Source organism: Vombatus ursinus, unplaced genomic scaffold (assembly GCF_900497805.2).
Source record: "Vombatus ursinus unplaced genomic scaffold, bare-nosed wombat genome assembly UNPS02006779.1, whole genome shotgun sequence".
Classification (NCBI taxonomy): Eukaryota; Metazoa; Chordata; class Mammalia; order Diprotodontia; family Vombatidae; genus Vombatus; species Vombatus ursinus.
The window spans coordinates 21909225-21927128 of NW_020946557.1; the positions used below are offsets into that span (position 1 = coordinate 21909225).

The window sequence follows — 17904 nt, forward strand, 5'->3', positions numbered from 1 at the left end:
TGCCCAGGTAACTAGAAGTCTACTCTCACACTAACCCCTTTGCCTTTTGTTTTTCAGATGGTCTCAATCAGTTTGGCCTCACAATTAATATCCCTTTCAGAGGATGCATCCGCTCACTGAAATTCACCAAAGGCACTGCCAAAGCTCTGGAAATTAACTTTGCAAAAGCCTTGGAGCTAAAGGGTGTCCAGCCTGTATCTTGCCCTGCCAACTAATAGAAAATGCTTTAAATCCCTTGTTGGGTTTTTGGAAACAAATGTATTAAGTAAAACAAATATGCTTTACCCACATATATGAATAAAAATTGGTGCAGCAAAATTGAATTCTCTCCATGAACTCTTCAAGTGGTATCCCTTTAGGGGAGATCTCAGACAAGTTTTAGATTAATTTCTCTTGCAGGCCATTAATATTGAAACAAGTTCATCTGACCTAATAAAATGGTGAGATTTTCAACATGCCTAAAAGTGCATTTAGGGAATAAGAATTTGACTGCAATTTGTAAAAGCAGCATTCTTTGGCCTGCTTCTAATTAATATTTTTATTATCATTTTCCATGTGTGTCTACTTTGGCATCCATTATATCATCCTACTAAAAGCAAAAAGGATTATTAATTTCTTTGTGCACTTGGAAGGAAATCAGCACAACCTTCTTCTCCTTCCTAATATCAGCATTATCATAATTTCTTAGATCTGGGTTCATTACCAGAGACTTTGGGTAGAGTTACAATTAGACAAATTTTTCATGTTGAAAGTAGATATAAATGGGATTCAGAACAAGGGATTTAATTACTTGATTTCCTTATTTGATGAGGTTTATAGATTTCTGGGACCACCCCAGAACCAAACCCTATAAATACATAAATACATATGTGATTTTTTTTTAAAAGGCTTGAGTTCATGTGATACAATGATCAAAAAGTAGCAGTCTTCACTTGAAGGCAACATAGTGTAGTTAGCTAAAGAATTGACTTAAAAGGGGCAGCTAGGTGATGCAGTGGATAGAGTTCCAGCTTTGGAATCAGGAGGACCCGAGTTCAAATGTGACCTCAGACACTTGACACTTATTAGCTGTGTGACCCTGGGCAAGTCACTTAACCCCCCAGATTGCCTCACCAAAAAAAAAAAAAAAATGTCTTAAGAACCAGGAAGACCTAGGTTTGAGTTCTGCTTCAAGACATCTGATTTTAGCAAAACACTTTACCCTTTCAATGTTCCAGGCAACTAAGACCATGAGGTGCTGAGGTGCTGCACATCTGGAAGGAGTTTCCTCATGGCAGCTGTTCCCAGTGTCAATGAAATTACAGATCCAGTCCTTATCCTTCCTTTGAAAAGGAGAACTAATGCTGTAATTGAATATTACAAAGATATAAATATTAAACCAGAAATTTTAACAGCATATGGCCAGGAGGTATTTTGTGATCCAATTTCACCTGTAAAATAATTTTTCTAAAAAAAAACCAACTTAATTTCCGAGGTTTTATGGTTTTCTAATGTTCACCTGGTCTAAGAACAGACTGTTCGGGTAAGGATCAAAACATCTCAATTGCATTCTCCAAAGGAATAGCTGTATTACATGCTCACAAAATGGCTGGAGGGGTTCTCTCAAATGAATGTTTTAAGGTAAGAAAAACAAATTACTGCCTTTTTTCATCAATGATTCATCAGCCTTAAGGGCAGCTAGGTGGCTCGTTGCTGATAGAGCACCAGCCTTAGAGTTAGGAGGACCTGAGTTCAAATATGACCTCAGACACATAACACTTACTAGCTGTGTGACTCTGGGAAAGTCACTTAACCCCAATTGCCCTGTGGGGGGATGGGGGGGCGGGAATTCACCGGCCTGTCAACATGACTATTGTGCCAAGTGTGGCTTTTTCTAAGCAAGACCACAGAATACCACAGTATGAAGATATTCTTCCCAACCTTAGTTAAGGCAAGTCAACAAGCAACTATTAAGTGCCTATTCTTTGTCAGGCACTTTGTTAAAGGCTGGGGATACAAAGAAGGGCAGCTAGGTGATGCTGGATAGTGGATAGAGTGCCTGGCCTGGAGTCAGGAAATCTCATCTTCCTGAATTCAAATCTGGCCTCAGATACTTACTAGCCACGTGACCCCGGGCAAGTCACTTAACCCTCTTTGCCTCAGTACCTCATCTGTAAAATGAACTGAAGGAAAAGGCAAACTGCTCCAGTATCTTTGCCAAGAAAACCCCTAATGGGGTCACGAAGAATAAGATAACCAAAAAACTACTGAACAACAATAACTGATACAGAGAAAGGCAAAAGCAATACCTGTTCTTGTGGAATTCACAATTGAATGGAGGAGAAATCTCGCCAACAGCTATGTACAAAGAATGGCATGTGCAGGTTAAAGTAGAAGTAATCTCAGAGGGGAGGCACTCAGGTTGAGGAGACCTGAGAAGTGCTTCTTGTAGAAGGTAGGAGACTTGGCTGAGACTTGAAAGAGGGGAAGCCAGGAGGTCGAGAGGAGGAAGGAGAGAATCCCGGGCACGGGGAAACACTCAGATCACGAGACACGCTGGCTTGTGTGAGAACAAGAAGGCTGACGTTCCAGGATCATAGAGGGGAAGGAAGGTGTAAGAAGACTGGAAAGGCAGGCCAGGCGATGAAGGACTTTAAAAAGCACAGCAGAAGATTTTGTAGTAGATCCTAGAGGCCACAGGGAGTCGAGTTTATTGAGTAGATAATGACGTAGTCAGACCCACCTTTTGGGAAGATCAGTTTGACAGCTGAGTGTCGGATGAACAGGAGTGGAGAGAGATTTATGGCAGGGAGAACAACCATCAGACCACCCAGTAGTCTAGGCATTTGGTGATGAGGGCCTTTATCAGAGTGATCAAAGCGTCAAAGGAAAGAAGGAGGCGTATATGAGAGATGGTATACCTATTCTATGGACTCCTGAGGTCACAGTGTAACTTGGAGGAAACCTAGATTTATGTAAAAACTTCACTGAGCCTTTGGCTCAAAGTTGTGAGGATCGGGCTTGCTAGGTCCTCCCCACACACCTGGACCCCTAGGGGCTCTCATCCCAACTTAGACCAGAAGGCTAGACATGACTTCCCCCTTCAGGATTCTAGGGATAACTGGGAGAATTGGGGTTTCTAAAACTATCACTCATGAGACCCTATCCAGTGTGCTTCCCCATAACAAATGGCATCAATTAGCTTTTGGAAGCAGCTAGCTGGCACAGTGTTGGGCCTGGAATCTGGAATACCTGAGTTCAAATCTAGCTTCTGACGAAACTAGTTTTGTGACCTTGGGCAGTCACTTTATCTCTGTCTGCCTCCATTTCTTCATCTGTAAAATGGAGATAGTAACAGTACCTATCTCCCACAGCTGTTTTGAGGATCAGACAAGATAATATTTGTAAAGGGCTTAGCACGGTGCCTGGCACATGGTAGGTACTTAATAAAATCCCTTGTTCCCTTCCCTTTTACAATAGGTTATTTACTGAGAAAGTAAATACTAAGAACGCACTGTCCTCTTGCATACACCAAGTCTCTGTGGAAAGCAGACTTAAGCTTAAAACACAAAAATAGTCAGGCATACACATAGAAGACATGTGGGGCCAAAGGGTACCACCTGACTCTTGGACCTGTTTGCTCTTTGTGGAATCTTGACCAAATTCACTTCTGGGCGTGGCATCAGCAATGAGGAATCATTTCCTTGAACCGCAGTGAGTCAATGCCTTGCTCAGCCAGGCTGTCTCCTTCCAGCTCTTGGCATCTTGGCTTGACTGGTCAGTCTGTGGCCGGGCTGAGTCAAGCAGGTTGCTTTTTGCTGCCCTTGCTCCTCCCTACACTCAACTACTGCTACTACAGGGTCTGTTTTTCTTGGCTGCCAACCCTAAGTTACCAAGGGGCTCTCTGATGGTTCTTTCAACCTTCTGAAACCAGAAGTTATACCTGGGTCACTTCTAGCCTCCAAATACTCATTTAGCTGAGATCAGAAAAGAATAAACACAAAATAAACAGAAAAACAATGTATTAGCGGCGGTGGGGAACCTGAGGCCTCAAGGACACTTGTGGCCCCCTAGGTCCTCAAGTATGACCCTTTGGCTGAATCCAAACTTCACAGATCCCCACCCCTGTCACCTAAGGGATACAAAGCAGATAAGTGGGATCAAAAACCCTGCTCTACGGGGCAGCTCCCAAGAGTTTCTACTTTGTAAAGCTACCAGGGAAAACAGCAAGATTTTCTGCTCAAAACTTGAGTACCCACTTTCAGTTCCAGCCTCTCAGATAATTAGAAGATTCTTTGTCATCCTATTGTCAGTCACTCTGGCAGAAATAGGCTTACAAAGCCTTCGTAATCTAGGCAAGGGACATTGTGCACATTCTGCATATCCCCCCAGGAGCGGTACAAACCATACATGTTCTAAGGACTGAACCCTCACTGTTTAGTCCCCGTTCCTCCCCTGAATTTTACATGTTTAGATTGAATCTTCATTCACATCTCAATAACAGGAAATTATATTCATTAAACCACGTTCCCCTCTCGTCCCCTCAAGTCTGGCTTCTCTTCTACTATCTCCCTCTGTATGAATTAGTTTTTAGCTTCATTATACAGTCACTAAGATGCATTAGCAATGCCCCTGATCCTATCTCAGGGCAAAATTTAGCTTCACTCAGGTGCTATCCATCCATGACTGCATGATGAGGTACTGCTTTTTCTCCTTTGATGATATCTATAATCCAGTCTTCATTGCTCCCATTTCCTCCCTTTTTTGCTCCAATCCAAGTAACCAGTCATCAGTCCTTAGAATATAGCCACATCTCTTGCCAAACAAGGGTTAGGGTGATAATGGAAGAGTAGCTCCTCCACAGAAAAGCCATAGACCATGAAGCACATTATCAAACTTTGTATCCTTGGATCTTTCCCAGACCTTGATCACCCCAGCCTTTAATTAGTTTAATCCCTTGACCACCATGACAGAAAGAATCTTTAAGATCATCCTACTGCAAAACTCTGTATTTTACAGATGAGAAAACTAGGGCTCAAGAGGAGAAATAACTTATTTCAAGGTCACACAGCAAGTTAGCAGCAGGGATAGAACTAAAATGTAGCTGATAATCACGCATTTCTTCAATCAGCTCATCTTTCTACTAAATCTTGCTTCTAAAAGTTATTCTGAAAAAAAAAACCCTTAAATTATCTCCTGCACTGTATTATTGCCATTTTACAGGTGAAGAAACTGAGGCTTAGAGAATCAGAGTCATGACTTAATCTGGCTCTCCTAAATCCAGTACTCTCCCACTAACCTGTCCTTTAGTAGTCAGAAATTGATGAAAATAAGAAGGCTGCCCAAAGGGAGAGGAACTGATTCTATACAAGAGGGCACAGTCAGACCAATAATAATCCAAATTTGATCCAAATACACAAATCACTGTGTATTATGTTAAAGATGTTGTAATATCTTGTAAATTGAATCTGTTAATTTGATATATAGGTAGCGAAATGTATATATATAATATATGTACAAATACATATTTCATATGTATACACACATGCACACATATATATGCATTGTGTATATATATAATATACATATACACACACACACACACACACACACAATCTCCTTAAAGTATTATATGGTTCACTTAGAGGAGCTATAGCTTCAATTTAATACATTTCCATTATTATTATAAATACAAAAATATGCTACCCTCCTAATTTAAAAAAAAAGCCAAGAAAGACAAAAGGGGAATGAAGAAGAGAAAGAAATAAAAGAATACGAAGGGAAAGAAGGAAGGGAAAGACAGGAAAAGAAGAAAGAAAAATTGAAAATTAAGCATTGAATCTTTAAGAACCAGAATGTTTATTAAAGATTACAAATAATTTATAAAAGAACATGGCTACACATACCCACCTGAAATTCCAGATGTTTTAATTCTACATAACCTTGAATTTTTTCTCCACCAGCAGTCCTGCAGATGAGTCTTCCTTCTCCTTCCACTGAGTATACCCAGTATAAGCCAGAACCAAAAGATGTTCAACAGTAAAATGTCGACAATATTTACCTAAGACGGCATTTCCCAGTTTCACTAATTGTACATTTTATGTGATAAATGGTCTTATGAAATGTATTGCTTAAGAAACAAAACTGAAAAAAAATCTTCAAAGAGAAATAAGCTCAGTGAACAGGTTATGACTTTTTCCACTCACATTTGTTTTTGTCAAGTACTTTCTCCCTGTAGTTTAAACTCAGAGCTTTAAGCACAGCAAGGAAAAAGAAATCCTCAATCTTCACCTAGTTGACAATGTTATTGCTAGGAACAGGGACATGTGACCTGTATATCATTGGTTCATCCCATCACTTAGAGTAAAGATGAAAAGTAATAAAAACTAGGTAAGTGAAAAGAGACCTGAGACAGTCCAGGCTGTGATGTGTTACTGAGGGGAAAAGGAATGCAGTTCATTATTCTTTTTGACCTTCTCTAGCTAGGCCATCCATTGCTGTATACAGAAAAGAGAGAACATGAAAAGCGGAGGTTAAAAACAATTTCCTTACCAAGGCATCACTCAGCTGCTTTTCTGTCTGTGGAAGTAGAGCCCCAGGGATATTTGCCTAGTCAAGGAGGCATGATGAGGACTAAGAACTAAAATGGGTTTCTGATAAGTTAGATAGCAGTTGAACTCAGTGACTTGGAGAGGATGGTAGGAAAAAAAAATTGCAGGCAAAGAGCAAACTTAATAGAAGAGCATACCTGATTTTTAACTTGGGCAAATGCTATTTACTGGTACGATCTGGTTGAGGAGGAGAGCTTCATAGTCATTGACTGAGAGAGCTGACTGAAGAGAACAGATTATAGAGACTGTTGAACATTATTAACTGATAGGGGTGACTGGGGAGACTTTTTAATCTTTGTTGCAAAAGAGAGTCTTACTATTCATAACCTCCTCAGTGGATGGAGGACAGAATAGTAGGTAGATCTGAGTATAGCACCTCAGTCAAGAACTATAGCCATTCTTTGTAGGCAAGAAACTTATTAACTTCAGCTATTCCCCAGTGAAAGGTACATGCAGCTTAAGTAGCTCATTGACAGAGCTGTACTGCTGGTCTACATGGGAGAAGTTTCCTAACAACATTTTTCCCACTGAATGTTGAACAAAGTATTGGGGATCTTGAAGACAGCTGAAGATGATAGAGTTGCCACATGACATTCAGGAGGAAGCAGCATAGCTAACTGTCAAAGAGCAGGTTTTAGAAGAGAGCTGTAGAATGTCACCAGAAAACACCAACAGCTTTTTTTTTCTTAAGCCATAAGCTTCCTCATTCATGAGCACTAGTCACATGTGTTCCCTACCTATGGATGCCTGAAACACGATCCCTACACAAGTCCGTTCTTTCCACTGAGGCCATGTGTATTTGTATGAGAGGAGAATGTTCTGCTATTAATATGTCATCAAATTTCTTTGTTGCGAGCTGATTCTATCCTCCAGCTAACTAGTTATCAGAAAAACATCATCAAGGTCTTGTGAAGAGAATTCTGACACACAGAGTACCTAAGAACTAAGGTAGCTAACTGGAGGCCCATGCATAAAGTTGTCATCCTGTGCTACATAAGAACCCTTTTGATAATTTGCTGATTGATATCGTATTTTGGTCTGTTTAACTAGTATACAGTTTGTACCACCCACTTATTCAGATTCATGTGTGTACAGCATTTCCAGAAAGAATATAGAAAGCATTGAAAAGGTCTATAAAATCTTGAGCAAGAAATGAAAGACCTTAAAAAGAAACGATGTTTTCATCACTGTTGTTGATTGAAGGGTATTAACTTCAGAAGAGAGGGACAGATTTGGAAAGTGAATAGTTGGTTAAAAGATAGTGTATAAGAATGGGAATTAGATTTCTGGACCACAGTCTATAAGAATGACTGATTCTTGGCCAGAGATAGGAGCAGGGCCCTTAAAAATACTGGTAATAATGCATTTTCCAGAAGTCTTACAGATGTAATCAAAATGGATTTACACTGAAAAGTATAGAGGATGAAAATTTTCTGTGTTTATCCACCAAGCCAAATATAATAAAGAGTAGTCCTAAAGAGATTGCAATGGAGGCACCCAGAAATTTACAGAAAGCAAAATTCATGAAAGGTTCTAACAAAATAAAAATTATTTTTTAAAAACAGAGGTTTTTCATTTCTACATACAAATGTAGAAAGTATGAGTAACTAGCGGGGTGAACAGAAGATCCAAATTCAAGGAAGCAAATTTAACATTATATTTATCACGGGGATTTGAAGGAACCTGTGCCTGGAATATGGCTCTGGAAAAGTGTACCTTATTCAAAAAGGAACAGAAGAGGTAAAGGGGGAGGGGTATGAGTAGCACAGCAGACTAAGAAAATATACTCATGTGAACAAATCTAGGAACCAGATGGTGGTGAGCATTCTGGCTAAGATCAACAGAGATAAAAAACAGGGGCAATATTTTCATCTGAATGTATTGCGAACCACCTGAACAGAAAGAGGAAATATGAGTTTAGGAAACAGATCACAAGCCTGCCATAAAGGCATGGTAGCAGACTTCAGTTATTTGGGCATCCATGGAAACTCTCTTTTCTCTGCCAAAAGCAGAACAGCCAGTAATTTGTTGTTTTGCAATAATAATAATAACATTTATATAGTACTTAAGGTTTGCAAAGTCTTTTACATAATATCTCATTTAGTCCTCACAACAAATCTGTGACAGAAGGGCTACTATTATGCCTTTTTTACATATGAGGAAACTGAGGCTGAGAGGGATTAAGTGACTTGCCCAGGTTCATACAGTTAGTGTCTGAGGCAGGATTTGAAATCAGACATTCCTGACTCCAACCTTATTGATAATCCTATTGTTCAAGATGAGGAGAAAAGAATGAGAGAAGATTCTATTTTAGATTTTATTTTCAACAAGGAGGAGGAGGAATGGGTTGTTATGGTAGAAAAAATGGGAATTTGAGATGAGTGGGTGGTGGTAATGACCTCTCCCCATCTTATAATTTGTGATAATGGAGAGGAGGTTGGGCATAGTCTGATATACACCTGTGAGTTCAGAGAAACTACAGGTAATATCTCATGGATGTTATTTTTAATAGCATTATCATCAATACATCAAAGAAGTCAGAAAATATATGCAGTGTTCCATACCTGTGGACCTCCCACTTCTGTAATGATGCAGAGTGGGAATGTTTTCTATATCTCTTCTTTGGGGACATGCTTGTTCCTTGTAATTTTTTTTGAGGCAATTGGAGTTAAGTGACTTTCCCAGGGTCACACAGCTAGTAAGTGTCTGGTCTGAGGCCGGATTTGAACTCAGGTCCTCCTGACTTCAAGGCTGGTGCTCTATCCACTGTGCCACCTAGCTGCCCCGTGTTCTTTGTAATTTTGCAACATTCACTTTTGACTGTCTCTTTCCATGATATAGTATATATGTGTATATTGTTTTCTCAGTTCATTACTTCACTCTGTGTGAATTCATGTATACTCTTACATGCTTCTCTGTATTTGTTGTATTAATTATTTCTTATAGTACAGTAACATTCCATTACATTCATGTACCATAATTTGTTTAGCTATTCCCCAATCAGTGGGCATTCTTCGTTTTTGCTACTACAAAAATACTGTTATACTATATAATTATTTTGGTGACTATAGAAACTTTCTTCTTATCAAGTACCTTATTGAGGTACATGCCTAGTAGTGATCTCTGGGCCAGGGGGTGTGGATATTTTAATCACTCCTAACAATTCCAAGTTGCTTTCCAAAATAATCACACTGATTTGCAGCTCTGTACAATGTACTAGATTGCCTATCTTCACACAATCCCTCCAACATTAACTATTCCCATCTTTTTGCCATTTTTCCAATTTATGGGGTATGAGGTAAAACTAAAAAACTATTGTGATTTGTACGTTTCTTATTATTAGTGATTTGGAGCATTCTTTCATATGGTTATCAATAATTTTCAATTCTTTTGAGAACTATTTGCTCATATCCTTTGACTATTTATTGGAGAATGGTTTTTGGTTTTATATCTGTATATATGTTAGTTGTTTCGCTAAAGATTTCTAAGAAGAGGTTGATAACTACTTGTTAGAGATTTTGTAGTAGCAATTCCTATATATGTCCAAAATGGACTAGATTGCTTCTAATGCCCCTTTTAGCTCTAATATCTTGTGTTTCTATAAAAGCTAGAAGACAAACTTTGGAAGCAAATCCTCATCTAAATAAAAACAGCATAAATATCACACATCACACAGAAAAAACATCACTCAGAAAAAAAGCCTCCCTTCAAAAAGCCCCAAACGTTAATCATGCAAAAAAAAGCAAAAAAAACAAAACAAAACATACAATTCTGTTCACTCAAAGCAATCTGATAAGTGATGATCTAAATTTTCTTAACTCGCTCTTTTTATTTTGCTCCTTCCTATATTCTGTTAGCAAGAGCTAAACAAGTTGCCATTCTATTCTGCTTGATAGAAAACAAGATAAATGAATATTTCCAAGGTCATATTTGTGAGATTAACTAATGAAATATTATGGCATGAATTTCTAGCTAAATGTGCATGATAAAAATCACTTACCCAGAACATCACTCTACAACTAAGGAAATCAATTTTATTCTATTAATCAATCAACAAGCATCTATTAAGTGTCTTCCATGTGCCAGGCATTATGCTAGTTGCTGGGGATCCAAAGACAAAAATGAAGCAGTCTTTGCCCTCAAAGAGTTTACAATTTATTTATTATTTATAATTATTATAAATCATAATTAAATTATTATAAATTATTATTTATAATTTATTATTTTTTATAATTATTTATTATCAAGGGAAACAACATGTTTACATGCAAATAGATACAAAATATGCAGGGATGGAGATTAGACTTTTGAGTTCATTGCATAGGGAACTTTCTACCAGGGGACTTCCTCTACTAAGGCAGGTCAGCACCTTATTTGATTTATACTCTTAAAGAATTACCTGAGGGCATAACAAATAAAAAGAAGTGTCCTGCCCAAGGACTTGATTCCAAGTATTATTGGCTGGGTGGCCAGCACTCTCAAAACACAATGCCACCTGTACATAAAGTAAACACAAGGTAAGTTTGGGGGGAAGGGAAAAGATACAATGTCTGGTAGAACTGGGAAAGGCCTCATGTAAGAGACCTGCAACTGATCTGAGTTTAATCAAAATAATTTTTAAGAGCTTCCACTCAAGTCCTATCCCGATACTGAGTCATGATTTGGATATTCTCAAAAACTGTGCTCATGGAGTATAAGCTCTGTTGAGTCCTGGCTTCAAATACCAGCCCAGTGATAGCCTGGACTTGAGTTATTCAAGAACCAACCATCTGATCACCTCCCACCAGGTTGGCTGTACGCAAATGAATTTTTCTGCCCTGGCAACTCTCAAAGACACTAACAAAGCCCTAGAAGACTTATGATCGATTTTGAATGAGTACCCATTCTGATGAAATTATAGATCCTTGAAGGACTGAAGTGATTTTAGGAGACTTTCACTTAATATATTTCCCTGGTTAAAGGGAAATAACAGCTTTTGAAGTTATCAATAGGTATGTATTGAGCACCAGATTTGCACCTAGAGCTGTATCACAGACACAGAGTGGAGAAAAATAATTTCTACACCCTAGGAAAGGATGATCTTCATTCCTTTAATAAATGACTGAGTGCTTCCTAGTTCATAGTTCTGGAAAGGACCTTAGAGAGAAAGCTAAAGAGATACAGTAAACTTCTAGAAGGTCCACTGAAGTATAAAGCTGTTAGAAATTCTTCTGACTATAGGCTTTAAAAAGAAAACAACTGAAAAGACCATGTTCTCACAAATAAAGTGACTGAAGAGATGTTGAGTAACTTGCTCAGCTGCACAGCTGGTTATTAGAATCAAACTCTTCTAACTTCCAGTGCAGTTATCTTCTCGTGGTACACACAGTACTGTATTTCAGGAAAGTCTTCATAGAGAATAGCACAACATAGTATATAAGGTATAACTACATTATGAGAAAGGAAGCAGGCAGCCTGATAGGCAAGAAGGAAGGAAAGAGGGAGAGAGGAACGAAGAAAAAGAAAGCACATATGAAACATTTAATGTTGTTGTTCAGTCATTTTGTAGTTGTCACCTCATTTGGAGTTGTCTTGACAAAGATACTGGAGTGGTTTGCCATTTCCTTCTCCAGCTAATTTTACAGATGAGAAACTAAGGCAAACAGACTTATGTGACTTTCCCAGGATCACAGAGGTAGTGTTTGTCAAACAGTACTAAGCACTATATTAAGCCTTGGGTTACAAACAGAAAAGTAACGCAATTCCTGGTCCTAAGGAATTCACATTCTAACTACAAGAGATAGGTTGTTCTTTTGGTGTTATATGGACAGTGTCAGTCCATTGATTCAAAGAACAGAGATATCAACAATAGGTAGGATTTGTACTGGACCATTTAAAATTTAGCCTGGAAGAGAGGAGAAGAATAAGTACTGTTGATGGGGAGAATCCGAACAGAAAAGTTATTCCAAAAAGAATTTGCTGGATGAAAATTTTCATAGTGTTTAAATCATGCAACTAACGCCAACAGGTATGATATATTTAGAAACACGCTCTGACATTTTGAAATTAGCAATGATACACATATGCAGAACATTTTCATATCTAGGAACTTGCAAAGAGATGGTAAGCATGTGAAAAATTTTTATAGTCTTCACTGGAAGATATTATATGTGAACTTCCAAACTAATTCTGAACTGAAAGGTCTATTCAACAAAACTACAAAATATTTAGCAGTTGATTAAATGCTGATGGATTTTTAAGAACCCCTCTTCTCTCCATCACTTAGAGCCAACCCCATCTGTTTCATAAATCAATCTAAATTGCTATGTAATTTAAAAACCTTGTGTCCTCTTACTCCTGAAGTAAAATGTTTGGGTTCTGTGTTGATTGCAACCTCACATTATGTGAATGTGAAAAATCTAATTTTCTTAATGTGTGGGCTACAATTTATTCCATCTAATTCATTTTTGAAAGACTAAGAGCTACTTTTCCCCATAAAAATAAGCTAGTCATTAAAGAAAAAACTCCCGCAGGAGCTATTTCAACAGTAATCAACATGGCCTTTTTTTTTAATCCTTACTAACCATCATTATCTGGACCAAAATTTCTCTATTCTTACATTTAATAATAGTGGAATAGGGTGAGCAGGATTCACTGTCATTTGTCTTTAATGGAGTGAGTAACATGTTTTCCAGGCTTTGGTTCATCTCCAATGACAAGGAACCCATTATCTCCCAAAGCAGTATATTCCATTTTTGGATACCTCTAATCATCTGGAAATTTTGCTTTATATCAAGCTTAACTTCACCTTTTTGCAACTTTACCCTTTTGTTCCTGGTTCTGCCCTCGGGGTCCACTTAAAATAAACTTAAATCCCTCTTCCTCAGGACAATTTTTCAAGTACTTGAAGACAACAATCATATTACATGTCTTCTCTTCAAACTAAACATGTCTACTGAGTTTATACTAAGGTGACCCAAGGCACTTTGTTCTTATGGTTGACCACCTCCAGATGCTTTCAAGTTTATGGTTGCCCTCCTTAAAATGTGGGGCCAGAACTGAACATGACACTCTGAAAGTGACCTCTTTAGAGCAGAGCACAGTAGACCAGTACAGAGTACATTCAGGCCAAGATCATGGAAGCTTTTTGTGCTGCCATGGCACTCTCTTGAATAGTACTGCATTTGCAGTCTATATAACTCCCAGATCCCTTTCAGACAATCTGCTGCCGAGCTATGCCTCCCCTATCTTGTACTTGAGTGAGGTTACTCTTTTTAACACAAGTGTAAGACTTTTCACCTATCCCGAGTATCTTATTAGATCTAGTCCAATGTTCTATACTGTCAAGATTGTTTTAGATCCTGTCATCCAATGTGTTAGCTATTCTTTTGATGAGCTTTGTGTCATTAGCAAATTTGATAAGCAGGTCATCTACACCTTTAAAAATGCTATTAATGAAAAATATTCAGAGATAGAGCCAAATGCTGATTGCTAGGGCAATCCACTGGTGATCTCCTAGCAAGTGGATATCAAACCAACAACGACTATTCTTTGAGTCCAGGCATTCAACTAGTTTCTGAATCCATCTAATAGTACTAATATATAGTGCTCATCTCTCCATCTTTTCCATAAGAATAGCATGATACTTAATAACATTAAGTTAATTAATTTATTAAGTTAATAACTAAGTAAATAATAACTTAATAATAGCTAACATTTTTATATGCCTACTGTGCATCAAACACTGTACTAAGTGCCTTACAAACATTATCTCATTTGATCCTCCCAAACAACCTTGAGAGGCTAAGTGCTATTATTAGCCCCGTTCTGTTGTTGTTGTTAGTTCTTCATTCTGAAGAGGACCGATGACATCACAAGGGTGATTTCTTGACGTGAGTGTGAATTGGATTTGAATGAGGCAGAGTTGAAGGAAGTCATCAGCCTTACTCTCTTCTCCAGGGTCATCAAAATCCAATAGCATTTTATAGTTGAGGAAACTCAAGCAAACAGAAGTCACGTGACTTGGAAGGGCTGAATTTGAATTCAGGTCTTCTTCAGCTTCCTCATCTGTAAAATGAGCTGGAGAAGGAAATGGCAAACCACTCCAGTATCTTTTCCCAAGAAAACCCCAGGGTCATGAAGAGTCAGACTCAACTAAAATGACAACAACAACATTGTTCACTAAGTATCCCTTTAATATATTTAAGAATTTTGCCAAAAATTGATGTCAGTCTCATAGGCCTATACTTTTGCAGATTCCATTTTCTTCCCTTTTTTGAAAATCAGGACATTCATCCTTAAATATCTGACTGGAATCAAGGCAAATTATCTAAAACATTCTCCTACGGTCTAGTGAGCCTGTTAGAATACATAGAAGAAACTAAAAACTAAAGTGATAATTATAATAATAATCAGTGATATTTATATAGTTTGCAAAACACTTTCTACTCATTATATCATTTGATTCTCATCACAGTTCTATGAAGTGCATATTACAGGTATTATCTCCATTTTTACACATAAGAAAAATAGAGGCAAAGTGACTTAATCATGGGTAAGAAATTAATTTAGGCTATTCACTGGAAGGTCAAATACCGAAGCTAATGCTTAAATACTTTGGCCACATAATGAGAAGGCAAGACTCAATGAAAAAGATCCTGATGTTGGGAAAGATTGAAGGCAAGCAGAAAAGGGGACAGCAGAGGATGAGATGGATAGATAGTATCATAGAAACAATGAACGAGAACTTAGTCAGACTTTGAGAGATAGTGGAGGGTACAAGGGCTTAGCGTGCTATGGTCCATTGGGTCACAAAGAGTCAGATACAACTAAACAACTGAACAATAACAAAACAGCTCTCTTTAAGGAATTCATGTCATTTGGAAGGTACATCTTTAGTGGAACACCAAAGGATTCTCTCTTCATGCGTGGCCCCAGGCTTACCTTCTACTTCTGAACAAAGATAGCAACTGAGTAGGATCAGACAAGGACGTAAACTCTCTGACCAGCTCCATTAGCTTGTGGAGGTCCTGGAATGAACAGGTTCATTCATTTTTTTTTTCCACTTTCAGTTTTATTGATGTTTTATTTTCATTTTATATATATTTATATATTAGTCCTACTTCATAAGAGGTCTCTTATAACAAAGTAAAATAGTTAAGTAAAACTAATGATATAGTGAACTCATCTGAAAGTTCATTCAACATTTCACATCTGGGGGGGCAGAGCCAAGATGGCAGAGTAAAAGCAGTGACTTGCTTGAGCTCTCCCCTAAACCCTTCCAAATACCTATAAAAATGGTTCTAAACAAATTCTAAAGCAGCAGAACCCACAAAAAGACAGAGTGAAACAAATTTACAGCCCAAGACAGCCTGGATGGTTGATCTGAAAGGTATATCGCACCGGGCTGGGAGAGGAGTGCAGTTCAGCGTTGGCGCGCAGGACGCAGAGACCCTGGAGCAGGCCTCAGAAGACTGAATCACAGGCAGCTATGGTGATTTCCAGATTTCTCAACACACGAACACCAAAGACAACTTAGAAGGTCAGTGGGAAAAGTCTATGACTTTGGTGAGAGAGAGAAGCATGGTCCCAGCCCCAGTCTCAGAACTTGGCCCCAGGGCAGCAGCTGCATCCGGAGCTTCTGATCCACAGACTGAGGGGGAATCTAGTGGCTGATTACAGGGGGATTGAAGGGATCTCTCTGCTGGTATAGGATTCTCTTGCTTTGTCCGTGCTTGGATCTGGGTCACAGTTCTGGGTGGTGGTCCTGGGGTGAGGAGGAGTTCTGCCATGGTGGAACTTGTAGTGGTGGTGGAGAGGAAATCCTCCTGACAGTTTCAAGACAGAAAAGAGTGCTTGTGGTCACTCACAGACCAGAGCACCTTATCATACCACCTTGGAAGAACTGAAAATTTAAGGTCCCTAGAAGTGTCTCTGAAAACAACTGCACAAAACCCCCTAAGCTTGGGACAGTTCATTTTCCACACTGGAAGCAGACCCCTACCTTAACAAAGAGTTTAAAACTCAAATAATTGACTGGGATCATAAGCAAACAAAGGCGCAAAAAAAGTCAGAACATAGAATCTTTCTCTGGCAACAAAGAAGATCAAAACTTACAACCAGAAGAAGACAACAAAGTCAAAGCTCCTACATACAAAACCTCTAAGAAAAATATGAATCAGTCCCAGGTCATAGAAGAACTCAAAAAGGAATTTGAGAAATAGGTAAGAGAAGTAGAGGAAAAACTGGAAAGAGAAATGAGAGTGATGCAAGACAATCATGAAAAACAAATTAACAGCTTGCTAAAGGAGACCCAAAAGAATACTGAAGAAAATAACATCTTAAAAAACCCAAATGGCAAAAGAGGTCCAAAAAGCCAATGAGGAGAAGACTACCCTAAAAAGCAAAATTGGCCAAATAGAAAAGGAAGTCCAAAAGCTTACTGAAGAAAATACTTCCTTAAAAATTAGAATGGAGCAATTGGAAGCTAGTGACTATATGAGAAATCAAGGCACTGTAAAACAAATTCAAAAGAATGAAAAAATAGAAAACAATGTGAAATATCTCATTGGAAAAACAACTCACCTGGAAAATAGATCCAGGAGAGAGAATTTAAAAATTATTGGACTATCTGAAAGTCATGATCAAAAAAGGAGCCTAGACATCTTTCAAGAAATTATCCAGGAAAACTGCCCCGATATTCTAGAACCAGAGGGTAAAATAAAAATGGAAAGAATCCACTGATCACCTCCTGAAAGAGATCCCCAAAGGAAAACTCCTAGGAATATTGTAGCCAAATTCCAGAGTTCCCAGGTCAAGGAGAAAATATTACAAGCAGTCAGAAAGAAACAATTCAAGTATTATGGAAACACAATCAGGATAACACAAGAGTTAGCAGCTTCTACATTTAGGTACCACAGGGCATTCAATATAATATTCCAGAGGGCAAAGGAGATAGGATTACAACAAAGAATCACCTACCCAGCAAAACTGAGTATAATCCTTCAGGCAAAATAATGGTAATTCAATGGAAATACGGGACTTTCACGCATTCTTGATGAAAACACCAGAGCTGAATAGAAAATGTGACTTTCAAATACAAGACTCAAGTGGAACATGAAGAGGTAAACAGGAAAGAGAAATCATAAGAGACTTATTAAGATTGAACTGCTTACATTCCCTTCATGGAAAGATAATATTTGTAGCTCATGAAGCCTTTGTCAGTATTAGAGTAGTTGGAGGGAAAAAATTATATGTCTGTATATAGATAGATAGATGGATAGATAGATAGATAGATAGATAGATAGATAGATAGATAGATAGATAGATAGATAGA

The 17904-nt window shown here is 38.3% G+C and overlaps 1 protein-coding gene across 2 annotated transcripts in view; it reads left to right on the top strand.

Moving 5' to 3' along the window:
* Positions 1-575, top strand: part of LAMA2 (laminin subunit alpha 2) — a 793905-nt gene extending 793330 nt beyond the window's left edge. For both annotated transcript variants that reach the window (XM_027848591.1, XM_027848592.1), the window contains one exon: positions 58-575. In XM_027848591.1, coding sequence (XP_027704392.1) covers positions 58-215 — 158 coding nt within the window. In that variant the 3' untranslated portion in view covers positions 216-575. The remainder of the gene's footprint in view (positions 1-57) is intronic.
* Positions 576-17904: the final 17329 nt, after the last annotated feature.